We start from the raw sequence: 26,271 nt of genomic DNA, 5'->3' as shown, positions 1-26,271 counted from the left end.
ATGATATCTACTACATTTCTTATCTTTCCTTTAAAATATTCTGGGGAATTTTTTGGCCTGTAGGTAGTGGTGTTCCCCAAGAGTCAGTATTGCATCATCATGTTCAACTTATTCATCAACGACCTGGATGAAGGGACGGAGTGTCCCCTCAGCACGTTTGCTGGTGACACAGCACTGGGAGGAGTGGCTGAGACCCCAGCAGGCTGCGCTGCCATTCAGCGAGACCTGGGCAGGCTGGGGAGCTGGGTGCAGAGGGACCTCATGGAGTTCAGCAAAGGCAAGTGTAGGGTCCTGCCCCTGGGCAGGAATAACCCCCCGCACCAGTACAGGCTGGGGCTGGCCTGCTGGGAGGCAGCTCTGCGGGGAAGGGCCTGGGAGCTCTGGTGGGCAGCAAGGTGCCCATGGGCCAGCAGTGTGCCCTGGTGGCCAAGGCCAGTGGGACCCTGGGGTGCATTAGGAGGATCATGGCCAGCAGGTGGAGGGAGGTGATCCTGCCCCTCTGCTCTGCTCTGGTGAGGCCACATCTGGGGTGCTGTGTCCAGTGCTGGGCTCCCCAGTTCTAGAGAGACTGGGAATTACTGGAGAGTGCCCAGCGGAGGGCTGCAAGGATGATGAGGGGACTGGAGCATCTCCTTTATGAGGGAAGGCTGAGAGAGCTGGGCCTGTTTAGTCTGGAGATGGAGAGCAGATCTTACCAATGCCTACAGATACCTTAAGAGCAGGTGTCAAGGGGCCGGGCTCTTTTCAGTGGTGCCCAGTGACAGGACAAGGCGTGACAGGCAGAAACTGCAACACAAGAAGTTCCATCTGAATATGAGGAAGAACTTCTTTCCTTTGAGGGTGCCAGAGCCCTGGAATAGGCTGCCAAGAGGGGCTGTGGAGTCTCCTTCTCTGGACACATTCAAAACCTGCCTGGACGTGATCCTGTGCAACCTGCTGTGGGTGAACCTACTTTAGCAGGGGGTTAGGCTAGATGGTCTCCAGAAGTGCCTTCCAACCCCGACCATTCTGTGATTCTGTAATTTCATTTTGTGATACAGACAAACATACTCCACAGTCCCATCTGCAGTATTTTCATTCACCCCTCTTTATGTATAATGAAGGAAAAAAATCTACCCCATACTCTCTTGTTTCATGTACGGTGCTGACAGAATCTGAAATATATGAAAATAGACTCTTGTGTCATTAAGTCACCAGTCTTCAGACTTTCTGGGAAAAATAAAAAGAAAATTCAAGTGAAAGGAAAAGTCAAGGGTAACTTCTTTCTCTTATAATGAAAAAAGAATAACAATCAAAGAGATACAGGTGTTCTTGGTCATCTCATGACACAAGAGCTAAAGGTTTGCCATTTTTTGCCAAAGTTACTAGAAAACTCAAATGAAGTACAGAGGAATTTAAACTGCATAGCTGGACCACAAAGGAAATAATATAGCCTAACTTGATTAGACTAGATTTGATCTAACCCACACTAAAAGTATACTACAGTCTGACAGACAACTCTAGCTGTGTAACATGCTCCTAATTGAAAAATGGTAAAAAATATTAAACAAGATGCTGACATTGTCATACTCTCTATTTATCCTTTTTAAATACAGCCAACAAAAACATGACCTTCAGTAACGTATAAGAATCTGTTTAGCCTTATGACAGACAATCTTTTTCTTGTTCCTAAGGTTATCTGAAAGTTGGAACTTATTTACAGTCCCAGAAAAAGACTGCTGAAAACATGAAACAATCTTGAACATGAAGGAGAAGGAAAGTGAATGAGGTCAGAGGGGCCATCCAGACTGGCTGACAGCAGCTTACCACATCAGAACAGCACGAGTAGTTGGACTTACGGATACTATATATAGAATATACAATACTATATATTAAAGAAATCACTCTGTGATTGATTTTAGTAACAGAAGTATGCTAAGTCTGCTGTAGCCAACTGCAAGAATTTCACAGGTGAAAAAAGCTGGTTTTCCGTCAGGGAAAAGAAGGATTGAAGAAAGCATAGTATGCATTACTTGTAAGTGGATCGACAGCAAAATAATACAGGCTTCAGCATCCTTTCACAAGCCATAAAATTTTGCATAGTTACAAGACAATGTCAAAAGCCAAAGGGATACAGATAATTTTGATGGAAAGAATGATATAGACCTCTCCAAATTTAATTCAGGTAGGAAGTAGAGGAAAAGACTTTTTATATAGCCCATCTAGCTGAAGAGAAGGCACACAGCTGTACATGTGGCACTACAGAAGATGCAATACTTCAATACTATACACTTAAAAAATAATCTGTCTGCTCTTGTGCCAGTGCACCTTCTCAGGGCCAATGGAGGTAACTTAAAGGATAAAATATAATGAAGCATTACAACAAAACAATGTTATGACGAACATAAGGCAGAAAAAAAGTTACAAGGATGACATACAGACTTATGGACTCATTTAATTCTGAAAAATCAGGCATGCTGTATAACAAGGTATGCAAATAGGCTCCAAGTAAATATTCTGAGAATGGCAAAATTAGCAAATTTGTCAGAAGAATCCATGATATATTTGGAGGAATTCTCATGAACATATTCAAATTACTTTAGACTGATGGCTGAAATGTGAAAGGGAGTGGAGATGGGTTGATACGGTTGAAAAGGAGGATTGTTATCTATACTGATGGTACCATTTATACTTGGAATTGCTTGTACGTTTTATTTCATGCAAAGCAGATGTGTGATTTCAGAGAGCAATTACTGAAGACAAATGTTGGAGTTTATGCTTATATGAACATGGGGAAATTTAAAGGAAAGGATACAAGTGGGATAGTAGTAAAAATATGTACATGTATTTCAGAAAAGGAGAGAATAGGATAAGAGCAGTCTGGTATCCCTCAGGCAAAAATAAACACCTTTAGCAAGAACATGGGAAACACCTCATCTGCGGTTAATCTCAAGGTGGCATTCCTCTAATGCTCATATAGATGTTCTTGTTGGTTTACTAAAATAAGCAAGGAGCATTTAGTAGAACTACAGTATCATGGGGTAGTGATAGGCTTTAATGGAATGCTTTCATCTTCCTTTAGAGTGATACAACAGAAAGGAGAAAAAAAAAAAACCAAACAACAAAACACAAACCAACCAAAACCACCAGTAATAAAGGAGTGCTGTATATACTATATATATATATATATGTGGGAATGCCATGCATCACAGGAGAATATATCTGTCTAATATTGAAAATGAAAGCACTAAGCTCCTCAATCCTTACAAGAAAAATAGATGTGTGATGGGTTGATTCTGGGCTGGCAGCTAAGCATCCACACTTCCACTCACTCCCCAACCCCTGTCCAGCAGAGAGAAGAAGAAAACTCATGGGTTGAAATAAAGATAGTTTAATAGGCAAAGGGAAGAGGTAGAAATCCAACACACCAACCCACAACAAAACAAGTGATGCAAAGGCAACCACTCACCTTCTCTTGTAAGTAGAATGATTCAGAGTCAGTCTCCAAGTAATGGATAGCCCCCCCCCAAACACTCTCTTCTCATTTTTTATTGCTGAGCATGATGTTACATGGCATGGAATATCCCTTTGGTCAGTTCAGGTCAGCGGCCCAGGTTATGCCCCCTCCTAACTTCTCACCCGCCCCTGGCCTACTCCTTGAGTAGAAGCAGAGTAGGAAAAAGGAAAGCCATGATGGTGTGTTATTAATATTGTCCTAGTCACAAACCAAAACACAGCACTATATGGGCTGCTATGAAGAAAATTAACTCCATCTCAGCCAGACCCAGTACAACATCAGAAGGTGGTTTACTTCAAAGAAGTCTCAAAATGCACATGCTACTGTTTTGGGAACTGGAATCCCTTTGGATTGCTCCATCTAATGTCTACAGTGCACAGAACAGGAGTGAAACTGCTTCAAACTATCACGGTGATAACTGAACTCAGAGGCCTAAATGTTCTATTTTCTTCCATTTTTAAATTTAAGAACATTGATGATAAGTTGCTGATGAGTTGATGACTAAATGTGCACACAGATTTGTTCACTTAATTCACAAGAGAACTTCTAAGCCTTGAATGGTTGGAGGCCTGTGATAGATTGGGAAGGGTTGGACCACATGAACTGGTCAGCTGAAGCAGGAAGGAAGTGGTGGAGGAAGTGATGAGAGACTAAATAAATGGAATTAAGAGTTCAAAGACTGTGGAAGAACCTAAAACCTTTCTGGACACCTGTGATGCTTTAACAAAGTCTGGGAGAGGAGTTGTTCAGTCATTTAGGAGACCGATTGTTGTAAGTTAAAGCAGCATAACTGTCCTACTAGAAAAAGAAAATGTTTTTCAGGTCATTTTCAGAAAACAGGTAATAAATCTGGTGTAGATCAAGAAAGGTATACACATGAATTTCTGGTACATCCTGGGAGCAGGTGACCTTTATAGTTGACTGTTCAAGAGAGATTCCAATTCTTTCATTAACAAGAATTAGAAGTAAATAAATATAGGGCAAAGAAAATGCAATAAAGAAAATGGAAAACACCAACAGTGAATGAAGTCCTGTTCTCATACATGTGGAGAACTGTGGACTACTTGGACCACAAATACTGGAAAATTTGAGGCAGCTCTACCACATAGAATGGTTTGCAGAAGAAAGCTGATGCATGCAGTGATGTGTTAAACTTTTCTCAAGTACATTATTTATTGAAGCTTTATTAAACTTCACTTCTCCTTTCATCTTCCCTGAAGTACAGGAAAATCACCTCTGACATCCTATTCCACGGCTACTTTATAAACCATTACTTAGGTGTCTGAGATGGATAAAGATTTTACAATCAAAAATACAGTATTTTGTACCACACGCTTTGCCAAAATCTCTTGTCAATATGAGTTTCTATATGACAATGATATGTAGCACAGTCATGATGATTGTACGCTATGTTATCATTTGTAAAGAAAAAGGAAAGTTAATTGACAACATTAGAATTTGGGAATACGTAACTATTCTATTAGGGATACGGAATGAAATGTAATACCTTAAAAATTAATTCAAGTAACACCAAGCTTAACTTCTGTTCTAGTTGCTGATACTAACCAAATTCCCAAGATACAAAAGATTACAGAAAGGAGCTATATTTATTGTCCTTTTTTACTTTATCTTTGGTAATCACCATGCATGCCATTGATCTCAAGAAAAGATGGACCGCATAGTTTTTAATAAGAAGACTTTCATATCTCCAGTCGAAGAATTCTTATAAAGTCCACAGAGTAATATTAGGTACAGCTAGCTAAAAGTCCTTCCCCTTTTAAATTACAAACCTTAATTTATCTGTTCCAGCTTTGTACCTCGAGATTCGAGCCATTGACAGAGGAACTGATAAGGTGTCTAGCCAGCGCTTCTCATATTTTGGTTCATTAGCTATGGGTGAAGAAGGTGATGATGGAGCCTGTGCAGAATAAATGAGAATCAGTAAGTACAGTTTATCAAACAACATAGAGAAAAAACCATGAATATGCATCTCTGGCTCTGCTTGTCTCAGAAATGAATAATCATAGCAATAAAACTATTCAAGAAACTCAAGTTTTAGTAAACAAATAAAAAGAAGCATTCATGTAGAAAGCTACCTATCTTGATATTAGGTTTGTGACTTAATTTCAGTATTAACGTTACAAATATTTATATTTTTGTTAATATTTATAACTGACAACAGAAAGGAAATAATTTTCAGTCATAAATGTCCTGAATTTTATCTAAATGCAACATTAAATAATTTTTTGTTTATATTAATTTGATGTCTGTAACTCTTCTATATGCCTCAAACAATCAGAGAAAAAGACACAAATAATACACTAATATAAGGACTACATTAGAGAACAGTGGTTTCTTATTTGTGCATTGTGAATTTTATTCATAATGTTATTTAATAGTAGATTTAAAATTCTGATGTCAGTGTTATTCCTATCCATATTCGGACTGATTCATTTTGAAATTTGATCCTTGAAGTTTTCCTTCAAATGCTGCTACTAGAAGGGTAAGATTTTTGAAACAAGCTAAGCTGTAAAGGATGTCCAGATCCCAGAGTAGTGAAAAAAAAAAAAATTTACAAGCTAATCATTTCATGTAACTATGGCATACAAAAGAAAATTACCTTAACATCAAATGTGTGCAAATGAAAATCAAGTTAGAGGAATTAGCCCCGATATATAGCAATTGACAAAAGGGTATACTTAAACCTAACCTAGAGCTTATACGCAGACTGTTCAGCCTGCTCATATAAGTAACATCTTACGTATTGCAACAAAAAAGCACATGAAGCGCATGAAAGCACCAAGAATGAAACATGCTAAGAAGAAAATATTTATGAAATTTTGAAAGTTGTCACAGAACCACTAGCACTAAAACATTCAAGAAACTGCAGAGAGGTGTACATCTTAGTAGATATACAATTGCAGAATATGCAGTTTGTTCCTTGTGAAACAATATCCAGAAGTTTACATCATTGTACCAGTGACTGGAAGTACAGAAGTATGCCCAAATTGTCAAAAAAAGATGGTAACTGGTTTTATTTGTAAATAACTTCAAAACAGTGGTTATAGGCAAAACTCAATTAAATTAGAAACAGATCAGAAAATGCTGGAAACTACTGTTCAGTATAGGAATTGAAATTTATGAGCATGATTATGAGCTTTAAAAATGCTTATTAAATAAACAATAGAATGAGCTAGGAGTTTCTTAAAGAATGCATAAAAATGATAAATTGAAAAGTTCTTATTGGTATTTATATCTCTGCACTACCATGACAGCTGAGCATTTCACTCTTCTCTAGCAATACTACTTACAGAGAGGCAGCTGAGGATTCACAAGCATAGATATTTAGGTCAAAGTCATACATTTGTGCTTGTCTCCAAACCAAAATTATTTGTCCCACATTGTACAGAGAACTTTGCGGTACATAACGGAGTTGAAAGTTGGTTATTTTTATACAAGCTGCAAATATGCACCAAGTAGTACTTGCAAAAGCAAATAAATCAGAATGACCCAACTTCAGCTCTGTATGCCCAGGTGTTTGTAAGCCATAATATTTACTCAAAATAAAGAGCATTCTGGGAATTGTTCTATTTCTTTTTCTTGCTCATAAGGATTTAGGATTAATATTCCCCCCGCCCCCCCCAAGCTCCTTCTTACAGTCAGCAAGGCTGATCTTTCTATTTACTTGTTTAAATAAATCAAAATAGTGAGTTTCATATTCTAACAGGGCAACTGAGAGTTAGTGATTGAGAGACACTTTTCTAGTAAATGAAAAATTTGTAATGAAATTGCTAAGAGTTGGTAACACTAAAGAATCTTTTCAGACTGCAGTCTCTGTGGGGAAAGGAATTTCATTTAGAGTATTTTCAGTCCCTGGAACAATCCAGCTTTCATTTGATTGAGGTCTCCTGGTGTTGTTGCCATATGAATATTTCATAATGAAGTCCATAGACTAACTCTATTTCATAGAATTAGCCACAGAAGGCTAAGGTGTCTCCAAAGCTTAGTATGAATTTAATAGTATCATAGTGAAGAATCTGATGCATATTTTAGAATTCTGTGCAAATTAAAATAATTGACAGAACCATAGGCAATCTGGAGTTGAAAATTATCAACATAATCTAACCGTGCCTGTCTGCAAACTGAAATGTCTAAGAATAAAGCAGAAGGTAGCTTATTACAGTCAAACATAAATGCCTGAATATGATCACTGAATTTAAATAAAAGAATCAGAAAATAAAGGAATATAAAACTTCCTGCAGCACTTTTACCTATTGTTCCCATCTTCTAAACTTTCAAGATACAGAAAACATCCAGACCATTTAAATAAAAATGTATCTTCTTCTTGTGAACTATTAGCTGTACTTTTATCAGGCTGCTGAACAATATTCTGCAATATTCTAGGCAATTTAAGAGCATTTGACAGCAAAAAAATTGAGTGGGTCACTCTTGCAATTTGATGTTTCCATTTGGTCCCTTACACTTCATTAAATGCTTTAATAGGATACTAATGTAAAGAAAAAGATACCTTCATGTAAGTAAAGATCAGGATTTTAGAAAACCTACATCACAGCTATTCCTCAGATTCATGAATTGAAGGGGAAAAAATGGAATCTATTAACCCCAAAGTTCTGTTACTACAGTATAGAAATATTTCTACCAAAATGCTGAACTGTTTACAACTGATGTAAACTCCTGAAGAAAATGTGACTTCTCCAAACAGTATCAAAGTTTTGATATTTGAAAAACAGTAGAAACAGTAAATCCTGACACACACACACACATCAGTTCTGGACTACTTATATCTGCAAAAACCCTACTGCATTTGAATTTTAATGACCAAGAGCAGGGAAAGGATACAAAGGGGTCAAACTGGTCCAAGTTTCAAACGTCTGTTTCTTACTAAGCCATATTCTACTAGCCAGTTTATGCTAGAGCATAAGGTTGGATTGACCACTCTTTATCTTCTTGAAGGCAAAAGAGGGCATACATATGGCCGTAAGACCACTGCATAGAAACAAAATACTATTGTAGGACCAGCAGCTCGTGTTGTTCACTTTGCCTATAATCTATTAACACTTAATCTGAGACAGATCCTTTGACATATCCCCTTCAAAACACATGGATAAAAACAAACTGGGGAAGAAGCAAGTCAATAAAACTTTTGCAAACAGAAGTCATGCTTCACAAATCTTTTACAGCTGTCCAAAACTGTTAATTAATATGAGAAGCAATTGCTAAGGTGTACTTGGGTTTCCAAACCCCTTTTGTCCCTCACAAAAGGTTCTTAACTAATTTGCTGTGAAAGAAGGCAAATGCTCACACGAATTAATAATTAGCTAAAATACAGCAAGCAAAACACAGCAGTTAAGAACCAGTTTTCCCTGTGGAGGGGCACTGTCAGTGGACTCCCACAGTTACACACGCTGCTCAGTATACTCATTAAAGATCTGGACAAGGTGCTGAACACCACACTGACCAAGTTTACTATGCACAAGTAATGAAGAACAACAAAAAGAAAACCAAACTGTAACCAGCTGCAGAAGAAGCTCATGATACTGAATGACTGAGAGACAAAAGGACTGCTAAAAATAGATAAATGCATAGTAATGCACATCAGGAAAGACAATATTAACTTCCTCCGTACTGTAATGCAACATGAACAGGCGACCAACACTCAAAACCAAGATCTTGCTGTTGTGGGAAAAGCAGAAGTTGGAAGTAAAGTAATCCTTTTTATGCAAATAACAATTAAGTCAACAAAGATTCATTAGTCTGGAAAAGAAGCAGCTGAGGAATTTATGACAAAGGTATGTAAACCAGTAAGTAACAGACAAAGGGATTAGGCAACAGTGGTTCACTTGCCTTTTTCATATAAGAAGCAGGGATATTGATTAGGAGTAAAAGACAGCAGAATAAAAACAAAGAAAGAATGTATTTCTCTATGTAACAAACAGTGACTCAGGAAGCTGCTATGCCAGAAATCATTGGAGGTGCAGGAAATGTACCCTATAAATAACTGTACATATTTCCTCTGGTTTTGTATTCTCTTGAGGACATCTGCTGGGAACAGGTTATTTGGCTAGATGATCCTTTGGTCTGACAGGTTACTGAGCTGGCTGACCTTCAAGACTTCTGTCTACTAAACAGCTGCTGCTGCTGCTCGTGTTGAAAACTCTTCACGCTGTTTCACGAAAGCACTAAAAAATGTGGCTGTTTAGAGATCTCTGCAATCGTAGCTTTTATCCTCTGGTTCATTTCACACCTTTGGCTTTCTACTCAAACTGCCAGCAATGTTGCCAATTAATGCCAATTTGTTTGTAACACCTGTCCATTAAGAAATGGATTGAACACAAAAATCTCATTTTTGACACAACACTGAACAAGAATCTGGTTGTAATGACACATAATCACTACCCACCTGGGACAGCTGTGTACTATTGACCTAGAGGAGGGTCTGATTCGGTATCCCATTAGCAATCATTGACCTATGAAGGACAATGCAGACAAGTGCTTTGTTGCGTTTTTGAACAGCTATATAACTCATTATGGGGTAACCAGGAAGTCTCCCCAGAAGTAGAATGAGTCCAGAAAGTACTCCACTAACTGGGAGACCTAATCAGACATGTCTCTATAATTAAATTTCCACTAATAACATATGAAGGAAGGCAAAAGATCACAGCTGGCTGGGACTGTCAATTTTTCATCTTTTGGTGACAGAATTTGAAGAGCTTGGAAAACTGTTATTTTTCCTTACTTTTTTTTTTAAAAAAAAACTGTCATAGATTCTAAATATCTGTAAGAAAAATGTCTTCAGAAGGAAGTGTTTCTGAATCCTTCCTGGTAATTTAATTTGCAATTTCTGTAAGGGCCGCACCTTGAAAGCAGCCACAGTGATATTGTAGGTTGACATACTGCTCTTTTGTTATACATAGGCTTCAGGCAGGTTGAAGCTGGGTTAATTCACTTTTGGAGTCAAAAATACTCAGGGCCGTATTACTCAGCACGATTAAGCTTGATTGCAAATATACCTTTAATCTCATATAACAAATACTATCTGGTTTTCAGAAAGGCAATTCTTGCAAAGTCTTCATAGTGGTTGCAGATGAAGGACTATATCTGGAGTGGCAACGTATCTATCACAAACGTTCTCGCACTACAATTAAGCAAAGAGGCAACAATAATTGGCACAGTTTATTTAGGAGACTAAATTAATTAGCAATAACAATTTCTTCCCTTCAAACAAGCTACTTTTATTCTCTGCTACCACGATTCCTTGTTTTTGTCACCAGCATTGAGAAATAAAGAGAAGACAGGAGAACTTCGTATGAATATCTCAGCTTTTACCTGTAAATGTAACCAGTGTAAACGATTTCACAAAAGACTTGTGTTCTTACTTGATCTTCTATCAAAAGTCCTTAATTTTTGCATTTGTTTGGCAAATTCCATGTCTGAGAGTTGCAAAAGACTGGTAAGATACAAACTTAACTTTCAATGAATTAATTTTCATTTATATCATAGGAGCAGAATCATTTATGTTGGAAAAGACCTTTGAGATCATCAGCACCAACCGCTAACCAAGTACTGCCAGGTCTATCACTAAACCATGTCCCTAAGCATTGCATCTACACATTTTTTTAAACACCTCTAGGGATGGTGATTCTACCACCTCCCTGGCAGCAAATATGAATTAATATATTTAATTGTTATTTTCATTACATTGAAAGGTAAAACAATCTAAAAGGAAATAAAAGGTTTGAAAATATGACACCCATCATGTCTTCCAGAAAGAGGATCTTGGGGAACTAAAGGTCTGTCAGTCTGACCTTGTGCCAGGGAACGTTATGGAGGAGACCATCTTGAGTTCATGTGGCATGTACAGGACAATCAGGGGATCAGGCCTAGCCAGCATGGGTTCATGAAAGGCAGGTCCTGCTTGACTGACATGATCTCCTTCTATGACAATCTGACCCACTTAGTGGTCGAGGGAAAGGCTTAGGATGTTGTCTACCTAGATTTTAGTAAAGCCTGTGACACTGCTTCCCAAAGCATTTTCCTACAGACACTGGCGCTCATGGCTTGGATGCATGTACTGTTTGCTGGGTAAAAACTGGCTGGACGGCTGAGACCAAAGAGTGGTGGTGAATGGAGTTACATCCAGTTGGAGGCCGGGTACAAGTAGTGTTCCCCAGGGCTCAGTATTGGGGCCAGTCCTCTCTAAAATTTTTATCAGTGATCTGGACGAGGGGATCAAGTGCACCCTCAGTTACTCTGAAGGTGACACCAAGCTGGGGGAGAGTGTTGATCTGCTTGAGGGAAGGAAGGCTCTGAAGGGGGATCTGGACAGGCTGGAGTGATGGGCCGAGGCCAGTTGTATGAGGTTCAACAAGGCTCAATGCCAGGTCCTGCCCTTGGGTCACAACAACCCCAGGCAATGCTGCAGGCTTGGGGAAGAGCGGCGGGAAAGTGCCTGGTGGGAAAGGACCTGGGGGTGCTGGTTGACATCCAGCTGAACATGAGCTCACATGTGCACAGGTGACCAAGAAGGCCAACAGCATCCTGGCTTGTATCTGAAACTGTGTGACCAGCAAGACTAGGGCAGTGTTTGGCCCCTGTACTCAGCCATAGTGAGGCTGCATCTCAAATCCTGTGTTCAGCTTTGGGTCCCTCACTGAAAGACAGACATAGATGCGCTGGAGTACATCCAGAGAAGGGCAATGACGTTGGTGAAAGGTCTAGAGAACAGGTCTTATGGGAAGCAGTTGTGGGAACTGGGATTGTTTAGCTTGGAGAAAAGGAGGCTCAGGGGAGACATTACCGCTTGCTACAACTACCTGAAAGAAGCTTGTAGAAGGTGGGTATCGGTCTCTTCTCACAAGTAACAAGTGACAGAATCAGAGAAAATGGCCTCAAGTTACACCAGGGGAGGTTTAGATTGGACATAGGAAAAATTTCTTCCCTGAAAGGGTGGTCAAGCATTGGAACAGGCTACCCAGGGAAGTGATTGAGTCACCATCCCTGGAGGTATTTAAAAGATGGGTAGAGGTAGCACCTAGGGACATAGTTTAGTGGTGAACTTAGCAGTGTGATGTTAACATGAAGTTGGGCTCTGACAATCTTAAGGGTGTTTTTCAACCTAAATGATTCTATGATTCTATGATTCTACAAGTCTATGAAATAAGAATCAAGTGTGACACCCATTAGGAAAAAATACAATCTTTTACTGATCATTTGCAATTTTTCTTTTTTTTTTTTTTTTTTTTTTTTTTTTTGCTTTAGAGGATTTATTAAAGTGTATCGTTAAAGTCTTGAGCTTGTTCGGTAAACTGGTATTTCTACCAAGCACATGTCTATATATGTAAGAGGAATAACTAATTCTAGATTACTGTCTTTATTGACACTGGGTCAAAAAGAGGTGATTATGATGATGCTGTTATTTATCTCTCGAGGTATTTTTTCTATGTCTGGTTTAGTGAACACCGATGAGAATTTCTGAGAAGAATATAAAGTATTTTTTTATAAAATATGTATGTGAAAATGCTAGCAACATTAATATATTTGATATCTATATACTGAAATATTTTCCTAGTAAAAAAACCTCTGAGATTGAAACGATAGAATCATACAGTATCTCAAGTTGGAAGGACCCATAAGGATCATCAAGTCCAAATCCCTGTTCCTTGCAGGACCTACCTGAAACTAAATCATATGACTAAGAACGTGATCCACATGGTCCTTAAACTTTGAAATGCTAAAACATGGCTTGGATAGCTTCATTTCCTTAAGCTATAACTGAAAACATTGGACAATAAAGTTTTAATGGAATTTGGTAAAAACTTTTAGATTAGTAAATATTAACTTTCTTGCATCTTTCTGGTGCAAACTGGAGTCCATCTTGTCAAAACCCCATTACTAAATATATTACAGCATACTCAAAAGAAAGCCCTCAGTATAATACATTTTTCAAAGTAGGCAGATTTGTCTTACAGTTATTCTGGAGGAAGACAGAGTTATGTAATTTCTTGCAACAGCACCAGCAACTATTCAACTCACAGTGGACAATGGATTGGATGAGCTCCATAGTTTTCAGTCAGGTCTGTGACTGAAATACATGTATATATTGTTTGTGCATACCTTATATATATATCTTTATATATATGTAGGAATAGTTTCAGTGGATCAATTAATTGATCTGATCAATGTATGGCTGAGCATTTGCTAACACTTATTTCAGGGGCAGACAGGAAACAGAAGCTATAGACTGGTTGGAGAAGAAAACCAGACCACTACATTTAGCAGTAAAAGACTCTTACATTAACTTACTTTAATCATTGAACACAATTAACAAGTGTTCAGCTGGGAGTAGAGACATGAGTGAAACTCTTGTGGTACCGAGCTAAAGAAACACATTATTGAGATCTCTACTGTAAATAGGAGTCAATTAGAGTGTTCGACTTGTCTCAGAACTCAGAGGGATTTAATGACAGTATCAAAACACCTTTGATTCAGCATCAATTCAGGAGAGGGTCCGTGTTTATTTATTTTTAATGGAATTCTTAGATGCAGGTGCATGATTCTCTGATGGCTTTAAAAAGACAGCAATTATCTGGTAAAGTATGCATCACCAAATCATTTAATAGATAAAGGCAATAAGGATACAGGAAACAAGCTCTTCCAGACAAAGTAACAATTTGGACAAGTAATTTGAGGTCTTTAAAATTCAGTGAAAGCAGCAACTTTTAATTATACAGCTCTATTCTACATTATTTTAATTGACAAGAGGTTGTTTAATTAAATGGAGGAAGGTGAAAAACATGTGAAACAAGGATACTACCCCTCCCTTTCTATCACAGAAAAGAAACACTGTTTTAATTCTAATGCTGCATCACATGCATGCTTTGGAAATTTAATGACTGCCCTTGAAGACATTTAATGCTCTTTAATTAATAGATGGTTTTGCAGACACTGAGCATCTACCTATATGTGGTGTTTACATGGAGAGTCTGTATAGCAGTACATGTTAGGGACTTACAGTGCCATATTCATTGCAGTAACTATACATTTAAATCAATGGGATTACTATTCTACAAGTGAGGAAAAAATTATAAACCTTTCAGTTATGTAAGTTTCTCTAGAAGTGATTTACAATAGAAATATTAATGAATATTTCATTACAGCTGTGCTGCTAGGTGCTATTACATTATTATTTTTTTAATGAACCAATAAGGTACAAGCCTGAGTAAGATATTTTTAGAGAATACATATGGACTATTTGACAGAATCTGGCACCTCTTTCTTTAATTTCTTTCCCTCGGGCTAGTATGTAATTGGTTCCTGAGTCACCTCAACAACCTTGCCTGCAACATCTTTCCAGATATATTCTTCCTTTGGGGGTAGGGAACAGGGGCCAGAGTAGTTTATATTAAATCTCAGCACAGAAAGCAGGAACTAATTATGACTCCTCAAACTATAACAACAGTCAGAAATCAAAACCCAACATTAAAGGTACTTAAGAAAAAGAATAACAAAATACAACGTTGAGATCATTATTGTGTTACACTATAAATGCAAGTGTACCCAAATGTCAGCTGTTACAGACAGCTTTTGGCCGCCTTTCACATCCCAAAAGGGGACATGCTGCCCTTGCTCAGAAAAATTAGCTCAAGGTTAGGGAAATTCTTTGAACTCCACACAGTCTGCACACTCCCAAAGATAAATCTGAGGCTTGCCTTGCTTATATCACTAAACTAGGAGCTCCATATACATCAATTTGTTGCAGAAACTTGACACTGGATGCAACTTAGTGAGAGAACTCGCCTCAGTTTTACTAACATTTTTCACTATAAGCCATTTATAGAATGTATGTGAATTGCTGGAGTTTATCTATGCTGACATCGAATCTAGAAACACGTCATCACTATATACCTGTTTCCATGCTGGTCATTACCAGAGCCTGGTATTTGGAACAGATACTGAATGCTAACTTGGGCCAACAGTAGATGGATCTTTCTAGTTAAAAAAAAAAAAAAAAAAAAAAAAAAAAAAAAAAAAAAGCAGCTTGCTTTCACCTAACACTTTGCCTTCACATTTAGTCTTCAGCCTCTTGAATTGCTACCACATGCATTTCCCTCTTATCAATGCCTTGTGGTATTTCCTGCTAAAACACTTGAAAGATGGCTGTTCTTTCTGTTCACCATGTTGGCAACAGGTAAGAAATGGTTATAATTTCCTTTATTTATACAACAGAGTTTAAAATTTCTAACTTCTCTTTATAATCTAGCTCTGACCTGAAATGGTCTATTTTGCACCTTTGTAGTCATAGGCACGTGAACAGATACCAAGAGAAAAAAGAATATTCTGTCCACAAATCAAATGCAAGTTTAATTCCTCCACGGATCTCCTCCTGCACTTCTCAATATCATAGGCCAAACTGAAGAGCATCATTCATTAATAAATAACATCATTTCCCAAAAGTCCTTTTTCTACCCATGCAAATGAAAGGTACTCAATACACTCAGTGCAACCTACAGAGCAATACAACTCTCCCTAGAAGAAGATTCCTGGTGACTATTCAGATGAATTGCTCACTATAATCCATCAAGCAAAGGGACTCAAAATATTTTAATCACAAGTGTAATTAAAATAAAAGAGGAAATGCATAACAACAAAGAAAATGATCCAATTTCTGTCAGATGGGCTTTATCTCCTAAGCTATTATGTTTTTGCTGCTGCTGCAAACTCAGACGAACAAATTCATAAGAACTTAAGAAACAATGCATTCACATGAAAGAGCTGTGTACTGGAAAAATATGTATAGTTAAAAAATATAAAAAATAACAGCAGGTTACTGTTTTCTATTTGGCTTCCCCTCTGCCTACACCCGTGTCACCTACGGCGCCTGCTACTGCTCCATCCACTGCCTTGGCACCCACCAGGACACGTGGTACAGGCAGGGCTGGGGAGGGAGGCACCCACTGGGACACCCCCTAGAGCAACTGGGGACCTCACTGGGACACCCAGTATGGGATGGGGGGATGCCCAGTACAGGGAATTGGGGGTGCACCTGGAGTGGGTGTGGGGGACACCCAGGGCAAGGATCGGGGCAGGGGGGCACCCACCGGGACACCTGGGTGTGTTCCATTGTAATCCTGCTGCATTGTTTTCTGAAAGATAAATAACAAGGCCATAATCGTTTATCTGACATTTCTTGGTCTTTGCCTTTTCCAGTTAAAACAGACTTGGATTTAGGCCAGCCCCACTTAAAAAAACTAAAGCCATCAAATTGAAACCATGTTCTTTGAAGGTGTGTGAATACCAGATCAGTTTTCAGTGTTTTAAGTGAATATTTTTTCAAATAGTATCAGATGTCATAAAGCAGCAAATATTGTTCAGTATTTATTTAGCAGCTAGTATAATTTGTATTTTCAATGCCATATTTCCTTTTACTAGTTTTTGGTGAGGCTCTCAGTTAAAAAAGTAGGTTCTAAACCCATATTTGACTTAAACTTTTCTGGGAAATTAAATAAGTATTTAATTTCTGTGCAGAAGAAATGACCAACCTGATCCATCAGATGTTAAAACCTAGGAGAAATAAGTCCACAGAAAGGATTAGCAGTGACAGTGGGGATCAATACAACTAAAAGATAAGACTTTTAAAGATACCTTTTATGCACTTCATTAACGTCATAGCGAAAGTCCCAATCAACTCTGTTCAGAAGTAGGAAAACACAGCACTTTTGAACAGCTAAATCTAAATTAAACAATTTCAATACTCAGTATCAGAAGCATTCCCTTAATAATTTGATAGTAGTGGAGTAGGAAGGTGGTATTTAATAGGCTTTTTCCAGCTTCTACTGCTATGATTTCTGAGAGGTGTAAACAGAAACAGAAAATTTGGATTATTTTTCCCTGTAGGTGGAAAGGCAACAGTCACTTCATAGTTTATTAAATGAGAAAAAGTAGCACACTTATTTGCAGTGTGTTTGTCTCACTTCATAAAAGTCCTGAGCACAGCAGCAGTCCACAATATTTAAATGTAGCTAGCATACATTAATCTATTTCAAGTTTCTCTTCAGCAAATAAACAGAAGGTACTGTGACAATTACTGTCATAAGAGTAACCAGCACTGTACCTCTGAGCTATTTTTTTGTATTTTTTACATTAATACATTTTATGGACATACATTAACAAATGATACACTGTGAATTGGAAGTTACATCGCTTTCCTATTCAGTGAGAAAATCATGGATGTTCAGATCAAGAATTGGCAGTCTATCAGTATCACATGCTAAACCATTCTAATACAAAAGTATTGATCTGAAATCCCAAAAGTTTCGTTCTTTAAAGTGAGCTACAGGATCATAAAAATGAAGAATAAATTAAAACTTAAGAATGATCAATAGTGTGTTTATACTACATTAGAAGACACTACAGGAACATTCAAAAAATAAAACGATTGAAGCTTTCAGATATAGGGCATCAGTTCAATCTCAATTCAATCATCTGGTCACACACTCCACTAAAGTATCCATCGTAAAAACCTTTACTCTCAGTAAGAGTGTGTCCACCTCCCTTTCTTGGATACTCTTCCCTTTTTGCCTTTACACATTTAGGATTGAATCACATGATTTTCTCACTCTGGAACCAGGACTGCCATAAACATTAAAAACCTAGCATCCTACTGGTCCCGCCAAGAGTGAGCACCTGTATTTTTTCTTTTTTAAAAACTGTACTTGGTGTTGAAGTTGAAAATGTATTTTTAAAGCAATTAAAAGAGACTTTAAAAAAGACTTTTTCATTTAACAGATGAAATAAAGCAACCGAGGAAAAATATTTTTAAGCAATTCAGAAAATGTTAAGTGCCTGTTTAGTTTCATTTAACCAACTAAACTAAAAATACACTATAAAAAATAAATCAGAATTCTTAAATTACATGAACACAGAAAATAACGACTTACTATGGTCTCACTTTACTAACTAGGACACCACATTTAGACAATTCAAGGAAGCTGGATTTTCAAACAAATGAAAACCTACTACATTCTCCCTTTGCATTGTAACTACCATATTCAGTGGTGTCTTAAACAGGAATTTGGTTTATTTCCAGTCTTTTGTTCTTTTCCTTCCCAAATTTCTCCAGAGAGCTAGGCTGGCCATCTGGGATATCTGGACATCTAGGTGAATATCTCTACAGTTTTTTCTCCATTGTTTTGTCATTAGATTCCTTCAGGTAAATAACCTGCAATCACTAGACTAGAGACCACCTCCTCTGAACATTCTATGTTCCCCTCTGAAATTTCACATTGTGTTTAACAAACCACTTATAAGATACAGATTAATGTATCTGCCACTACCAGGCTCTATAACATCTGTCACAGTGCCCAAGCACAAAATAATTAGGTGTGAAGAGAGCACTTCAGCTCATTTCTCTGCGTTTCAGAGAACCCTTTTCAAGTGCTATCTTGCAAACTGCTCTGATATGATAGGGAGGATGTGTATAAATCTTGAAGATGATATCACATCACATATAACAGATGCTTCACAGCAGAGATGATGCAGATATAAAGATATGTCTAGCAGAGGCCAGCTAGCACCAGAACTGAAAATGGTATAATCATATTAGGCAGAAGCAGCTTGTTGTTAACATGGCTAAACTACTGTCTATAGAATACAAGCTAGCTCAAGTGTCTCGAACAGACATGCTGAATGACAGCTTGGTAAAACTGGCGTAATAGTAATTCCTTACCTTCCTGTCCTTCTTTTACATTGTGTGCTTTTTGAAGCAGAATTTCCACTCATAAATATAGGTGCATTGTCTAATATGGCATGGATCTGACTGTGGTAGGAAGATACATAGAACTGCAACACAAACTTACAAGATGCAATATTCAAAGTGAGTCAGATTTTCCTTACCAAGGTGACACTGAAAAACGGTTTTAAATAGCCTAGCCTCACAGGGCAGTATCATTATAGGAAATGCCAGTTCTGCTGTTTCTTTACTGTAAAAATGAATATATTTTTTAAAAGTACAAACACTCACTAGCTGGTAGTTGAAACACATTTATAACCACTTTTGAAGATCTGATCATGGCTCAGTTACACTCACAACTTACTTTAATAAAAGTTTGACCACATCCCTCCAGCAGACCATCTCAAAAGCCAGTCACTCCTGCTCAGAATACTTAGAACTTTGCTATTGCATTTCACCATAAGAATCTGGCAATTTTTCATTTTGCTTCCTATGAAGGGAGATCATGACTTTTTACTAGGCTAGATATAAGGTAAATAGTTTTGCTTTATTTCACTTCTAGGTCATAGTTTCTGGTGCATACATAGGTCATGTGACTATATCAAGCTTCAGAAAAAGCAAGTGCTGTATGAAAGAAAGCTAGTACTTTAGTATTCCCCTTTTTTCACTTTCTGTTTTTCCACATATATTTCAAAATTATGCACAGTCTTCTGCGTGCTACCTTGTCAACTAACTCTAAATTATTCTGTTACACGTCTACAAAACTCCAGCCACTTATTTATGTTTTTATAATGCATAGAATTCAAAGTGTGCAATTCCCACAGTACAATCATAATGATTACTGAAAGTAATTATGGCACACTCACTCTAGCACTTAGTAGTCATTAATTTACTAAAACATGCTAATGCAATCACAGGCAATCATCTGACCATAGGCCTCTTATAATATAAGCTTTTTGCAGAAAAAGACTTTCTTTGTCTGCAGAGCACCTGGTAGACAGGCATTGCAAAATGCTGCACCCTGAGAACTGATCAAGGTTCTTTAGTAAGACAACACTACAAGGTAATTAAAGCTAATAATTATCTTGACAATTAAAAAAAAAAAACCATGAAGCCTTCTGTACCTGTGCTCTGTTTGGATCCCAAACATTAAGGTATAGGTATCAGCACAGAAAATCATATTTCTATATATTTATTTATCTTTTATGTATTTATATTATCATAAACATACATATTTTTATCACACAAAAGCAAGATTTAAGGGTTAGTTTAGAGAGACAGTGCTCAAAAAAGTGCAAAGCTTGGGAGAAGTACTGTAAGCAGCAGACACTGGCATCTCTGAGTAGGAAAGAAAAGGAAAAAGAGACAAGAGGAGAAGCTTTCATTCCATTCATTGGACACTTCTATAAAATTTAATACTCAACTGAAAGACTACAGGTGAAATTTATTAAAAGCTGAACAAGTTTTGAGCATGAAGGTCCATATCCTTGTATGGCTAGTATTTACATCATCAGTCTTCATTTTTAAAAGAGCAACACTCTCTCCTACTAAGATATCATATCTTTGGCTTTTGTGACTAGTATTTTTCCTGGGGAAAGGAATTCTACCACCACTACTGCAATTAATTCAATCATAGCTGTTCACCACAGAAGAAAGAACCGCTATCCTCTGGATTAAAGAGACTGACCTTTTTTTCCCCCCTAAGTCTGCCTTCCCATTTTATTTCTTTCTCTTTTTCTCCCTTTCTTTCCTATCACAAAAATTTGTTTCAATAATTCAACTTCATGTTGTTTTCTGAATTCCATGTAAATTTCAGCATCTCTAGCTGGACTAAATTCAATAGCACAACCCTACAAGTTATCAAAGAATGAAAAAAGTTCACATGAACTCATGCCTGAACAATGATTGAATCTTACTGTGCTCACTCCTACAAGCTTCCTAGTTGCCTCAGAGTAAGTAGTCCAGGGCCCCATGTTGACTACATTTTCAGTACAGAATTTTACAGTATATGCACTTAAAAATCTGATCAATCAAACAAAACAAGCAAGCAAGCAAACAACAACATAAAAATTAGGCTAGTCTTACAGTCCTACAGTAGCATTTTGAAGCTCAGAATAGGAAGACATCTTGCATAGCTTATACCAAGTTTTTATTATTCATTTGCTTACAGTGTTAGTTGAGTTTCCATTTAAATGTAAGCCACTGTCAAAGAGAGGTGATGAGGCTCCACTACTGTGATCACTGGATGGTCCAGGGGATCCTGGAAATCAGATGAAAAATAATTGCTTATGTTAAAAATACACATAATATATCAGGCAAAAATATATTCCAGCTGTAAAACACAGGAAGAATTTTTAATATAAATCACCAAACCAAGCCAGAAGTATTACTTGCATTTTAGAATGACAGTAATAAAATGTTTATATGCTATATTTCTTTCTAGAAAGAAAAAAGGTAGCTAGATGTCTTTTATAGAGGCTGTGCTCATGGGAACTACTTGTATGCTTAACTGTTTGCAGGACTGAGACTTTTTCACTGATACTGAGATATTGAAAACCAAGTAAGAAATTCAGTTACACAAATCCCATTAATCTAATAAATAAATTTCCTGTTGAGTCTTGAAAGTCTCACCTTAAGAGTGTAACCACAGACTGTATTTAGAAACAAAGCTAATAAACTCACAGGCAAGTACTAATTGTACACATGCATACACTTTATTAATAGATATATCTTTTACTTAAAATGCCATATACTTTCAAGAATGATGCACCTTCTCAAACTGGTAAGTTAAAAGCAGACAATCATCTTGAAGTGTTGATAATATGTTAATATGTTAAGATTACACAGTTACAACTTTCAAGATATTTCTTCCTTTAGCAGTTATGCATCATGATAGTGCTTTAGTAGTTCAAGTGACTCCAGGAAAGCTTAATACTTTTGTAACATACAATAATGGAAACAGCACAAAGTCACATCATTGTGGAATTTCTGCTTACAGGTAAAACTGCTTACTTACACGTTACGTTAACATATAGCACTGATAATATACAATTACTGTCAGACAACACTTGATTTTATCAATAAAGCACATAAAATCAATTTCACAGCATTATATCCATCATCACTGAAAACTCATTTTTCCATCTGAAGTTGTCACCTGAAATTGCCTGTAAATCACTTCACATTAATACGTCTGTCAAGTCTAACATCACAAGAGTCAAAAAGTCATTCTTAGTCATATATTTTTGTATCTATCTATTCCACATATCTAGAAGATTTAGAAAATGGAAATTAATTCAACAAAAGCTTATCTTCTCTGTAACAAATCTCTGTCAGTTTAGCGCTGAAGTCTCAGGATTATATCCTGAGTTCTGAAGTTTCAGCATGTTTTCATCTGGAGTCCTTTCTGTACAGTGTCAGATGATGTCAGCAGAAGGAACCATTACACTTTGCTTGTATGGGTCTAACCCAAGTGCCAAATTTAGTAGCTAGCTGCATTTTGTAGCTACTATATAGGTACAGTAGACCACAAAAAATCTATGTTGATACACATAGATGACCACAGCAATTTGCTGGAACAGAATATAATTTATTTATTTTTCTTTTCTAAAAATAAAAATACTGAAATAAAAACGTTGACATTAGATTCTCCACTGGATAGTCTGCCTGTGGGGGAATCCCACTGTCTTGGGCAGTAGACAACCATGACAGGTCCATGAGTCAATTGAATTCTTAAAGTGGAACTATCACACCTCTTCAGCAATTTCAGCATATCAAAACATTAAATTAGGTATTTTCAAATCTCTAATTCCAGGTTTTACCACAACATAAAATACTACATTAGAATATTTTTTTTCAGTAGAGAAAAACGTCTGTTGCATGGGAAAGCTAAGAATCAAAGGTTAAGGAACAAATTTCTCTCACCACACTGTGTCTGCAGATTTGCTTTTCAGTTCAGCAGCTTTCTTTGGTTTTCTGAGTCGCGACAAACTACAGAGCCTCCCTTAGGCTATATCACCTCCACCACTTGACTGCAAGCACATTCACAAGTCTTTTAGTCTGCTCCCTGCTTATTCTGCCTCACTCACTCATGGACTACTCCTTCATGGTCTTGGTAAGCATTTTAGAAGCTCCCAATGTATATGCTCAACTGCTTTCATGGAAGGTGCTGTGCTCTCATCTCTCCAAGGAGTGCTGTTTGCCTCTCCACATGGCAGCCCTAGAGCAATCAAGTAGTGTTCTTCCCTGTTCTTAGGACAAAACATAGTACACACACACAAGATATACATGATACAAAATAAACTAACACAAAGTAATCCTGTACTGTCAGCTACTGTAGCCCTTTCCCAAGAAGGTCAGACTCCAAATCGAGTGTTAGGTACCAGTCCAAACTCCGGAACATTAGTTTGAGAAAGACTATCAAAACAAAGTGTTTATGTAAAATAAAGCATCTGCTACAGGTGAGTCTTACTCCATGACCCCATGACCACAGTGCACTATCCTGATGGGTACTGATGCCAGAAAAAAGGTATTTGATATGTTGTGAGATTGCTAGCAATTATTATTGCCTAGATGTCCTCTTATCCCACCGAAATTGTAGTTAGACAGCAGCTTATGAGAAATGCAAACTACACTATGATAGACTTCATCTGTTTAATTTTCATTTTCAGCTGTGGCGTTTTTGTTCTTTTGAGAAGGCAGGGTCAAGAAGGATCCTGTGGGAGAGCAGAACATGCTTGCCTGATCTTTACCTGAGCAACAGCTGAGTATGCTCAGAAAAAAAACAAACAAACAAGTAAAAAAAAATCCAAAACAGAGAGAGAGAGACAGAGAGAGATAGGTAGCAAGGATACAGGAATCTGCAGTTCACAAAAGAGACTGAGATGCCCCTGAAGGCAGGAGACAAAAGACAGGCAGAACTTCAAGGTGAGGGAAAGAAACTTTGTAAGAATCACAGGCGATACTGCAGAACTAGCACTAACTCAGGAAATCACCAGGCTAGGTGACCCTAAGCCTAAAGCATGAACTCACTTGAAGTGGTACAGGTAGGAGCTGTTTATAAACCTTTTTATATTCTTCTTGACAGAATCACTGAGATTTTTACATTTAAACAGTTAGGTATTCTAATACTTATTCTCATAAAGCCTGGATTTTATTTTTTGTTTTAAAAGCCTTATGCTTTCTAGATCTAGAAAACTATCTATTAAAGTTCTGGTCAACTCAGAGGTCCATCAACAGGTGGTTGTTTATTTCAGTTGGTGAATTAAACTAAATTTCTAAATAATAAACAACATCCCCCAAATGCAGGACAGCAGATTAATGTACAGGAAGTAGTAGGCAGACTTTATCCTTTACAACAATTTGTCTTATGATCAACATAGCTGAATTATAATGGAGATCTCTTGTATATAAATAAAATCTCTTGTATTTAACTTGCTAATTAGGTCATAGACAGCCTCCAACAGACAAAAAGCTATTCCAGAACAACCACAAAACGAAATCAAAGGAAACACTCCTGGTGATTTTTAATTATGCTGTAAGCTTTGTACCATCAGAATATTCGGATAATCTGGTATAACTATCAAAAAAAAATTCTGAAGAGAGTCTGTTTTTTGTAAAATGTCCTGTAGAGTCTTCCCAGAAGCAGTGAATCTTATCTAAAAAGGTTCTACAAGCCCTGCTCGACTCTGCAATGGGCAATGGACTTAGCTCCAGAGAATCCTTAATGACAATATCCAAGAGCTGATGCCATAATTATTCTGTAACAGGCTAACAACTAACCCTCATAGCCACTAGTATCTTCCTGACCCAGCTCCAAAATCCAAAATTCCTTCCTTTGGTTTCCAGAAACACAAATCTATACTCTCTCTAGCTGACAGTGACCTTAGAGCAAACCACAGACAATGGGATAAGGAATCATCCCAGCCATGGAGCCAGACAACCCAATGAAGCAGACATTAATTGGGTAGCAAGTGGGCACCAATATTCCTAGGCCTGTGTGAACTACTTGTGAAGGCAGCCAGCTGTCTCACACAGAGTATAAACTGGGTGTAAGTGGCAAGGTTTTAGGGCACAGGGTGACTTCCAAGGCAGGAAATAGTCAGGGGCTGCCCATACCAGAAACAGCTGGCTCCATCTAGCTCCAATGGACCTGCTGCAGAGCACAGTGACGCCCCTCAGCCAAGCTGGGAAACTATTCAAAACAGGGCAAAATGCAGAACAGCAGAGAGAAGAGTGAGGAGAAAACTGTGAGGGGGGAAAAAAAATATATCAAAAGCCACACAAACCTCAAGGTCAGTGAAGAAGAGGAAGGAGGTGCCCCTGGCACCAGGGCAGAGATTCCCCTGCAGCCCATGGAAGACCATGTCACAGCACACACCCACACTGCAGTCCAGGGAGGACCCCATGCTGGAGCAGATGGATGAGCCCTGAAGGAAGATGCAGCCTGTGGGGGGGGACATGCTGGAGCAGATTTTTCCTGAAGAACTTCTGCCCATGGACAGGACTCATGCTAGAGCAGTTTGTAAAGGACTGCAGCTGGTGGGAAGGACCCACACCAATTCAGGGTAAAAGTGTGAGAAGGGAGGAGTGGCAGAGGGGACCGCTGTGTACTGACCCCAACCCCTCATTCTCCAGTCCCCTGCACCACTTGCAGGGGAGGCAGAGGAGTCAGGAATGAAGTCGAACCAGGGAAAAGGGGTGGGGGGAAAGTGTTGTTTCAATATATTTTTCTTTGTTTCTCACTGCCTGAATCTATTTTAATAGGCAATACATTTAAGCTTCCCCAAGTCAAGTCTATTTATTTTGTCCGTGAGAGTAATTAATAAGTGATGTCCCTGTCTCTATCTTGACCCAGGTTACTTTTCACTCTATTTTCTCCCCATGTTCTGTTTGAGGAGGGGGAGTAAGGAGAGTGGCTGGGTGGGAGTTTGGCTCTCAGCTAGGGTTAAACAACCACAAGCACAAGTGTGTATGTGATGTCAATCAACAAGATAAAATTACTAGTAGGACTGCCATAACTACAAAT

At 37.9% G+C, this 26,271-nt stretch overlaps 1 protein-coding gene across 1 annotated transcript in view; it reads right to left on the bottom strand.

Moving 5' to 3' along the window:
- The window catches only part of SNTG2 (syntrophin gamma 2), a 268,443-nt gene that overhangs the window by 78,957 nt on the left and 163,215 nt on the right, over positions 1 to 26,271 (bottom strand). The window contains exons 8-9 of the mRNA XM_055714276.1: positions 21,413 to 21,504; positions 5,287 to 5,414 (exon numbers count right to left, since the gene is read on the bottom strand). Of these exons, the coding sequence (XP_055570251.1) occupies positions 5,287 to 5,414; positions 21,413 to 21,504 (220 nt within the window). The remainder of the gene's footprint in view (positions 1 to 5,286; positions 5,415 to 21,412; positions 21,505 to 26,271) is intronic.

This window comes from Falco cherrug, chromosome 6 (assembly GCF_023634085.1).
Source record: "Falco cherrug isolate bFalChe1 chromosome 6, bFalChe1.pri, whole genome shotgun sequence".
Taxonomy (NCBI): domain Eukaryota; kingdom Metazoa; phylum Chordata; class Aves; order Falconiformes; family Falconidae; genus Falco; species Falco cherrug.
The sequence above is the reverse complement of the archived record's forward strand: the minus strand, read 5'-3'. Positions and strand labels throughout refer to the sequence as shown.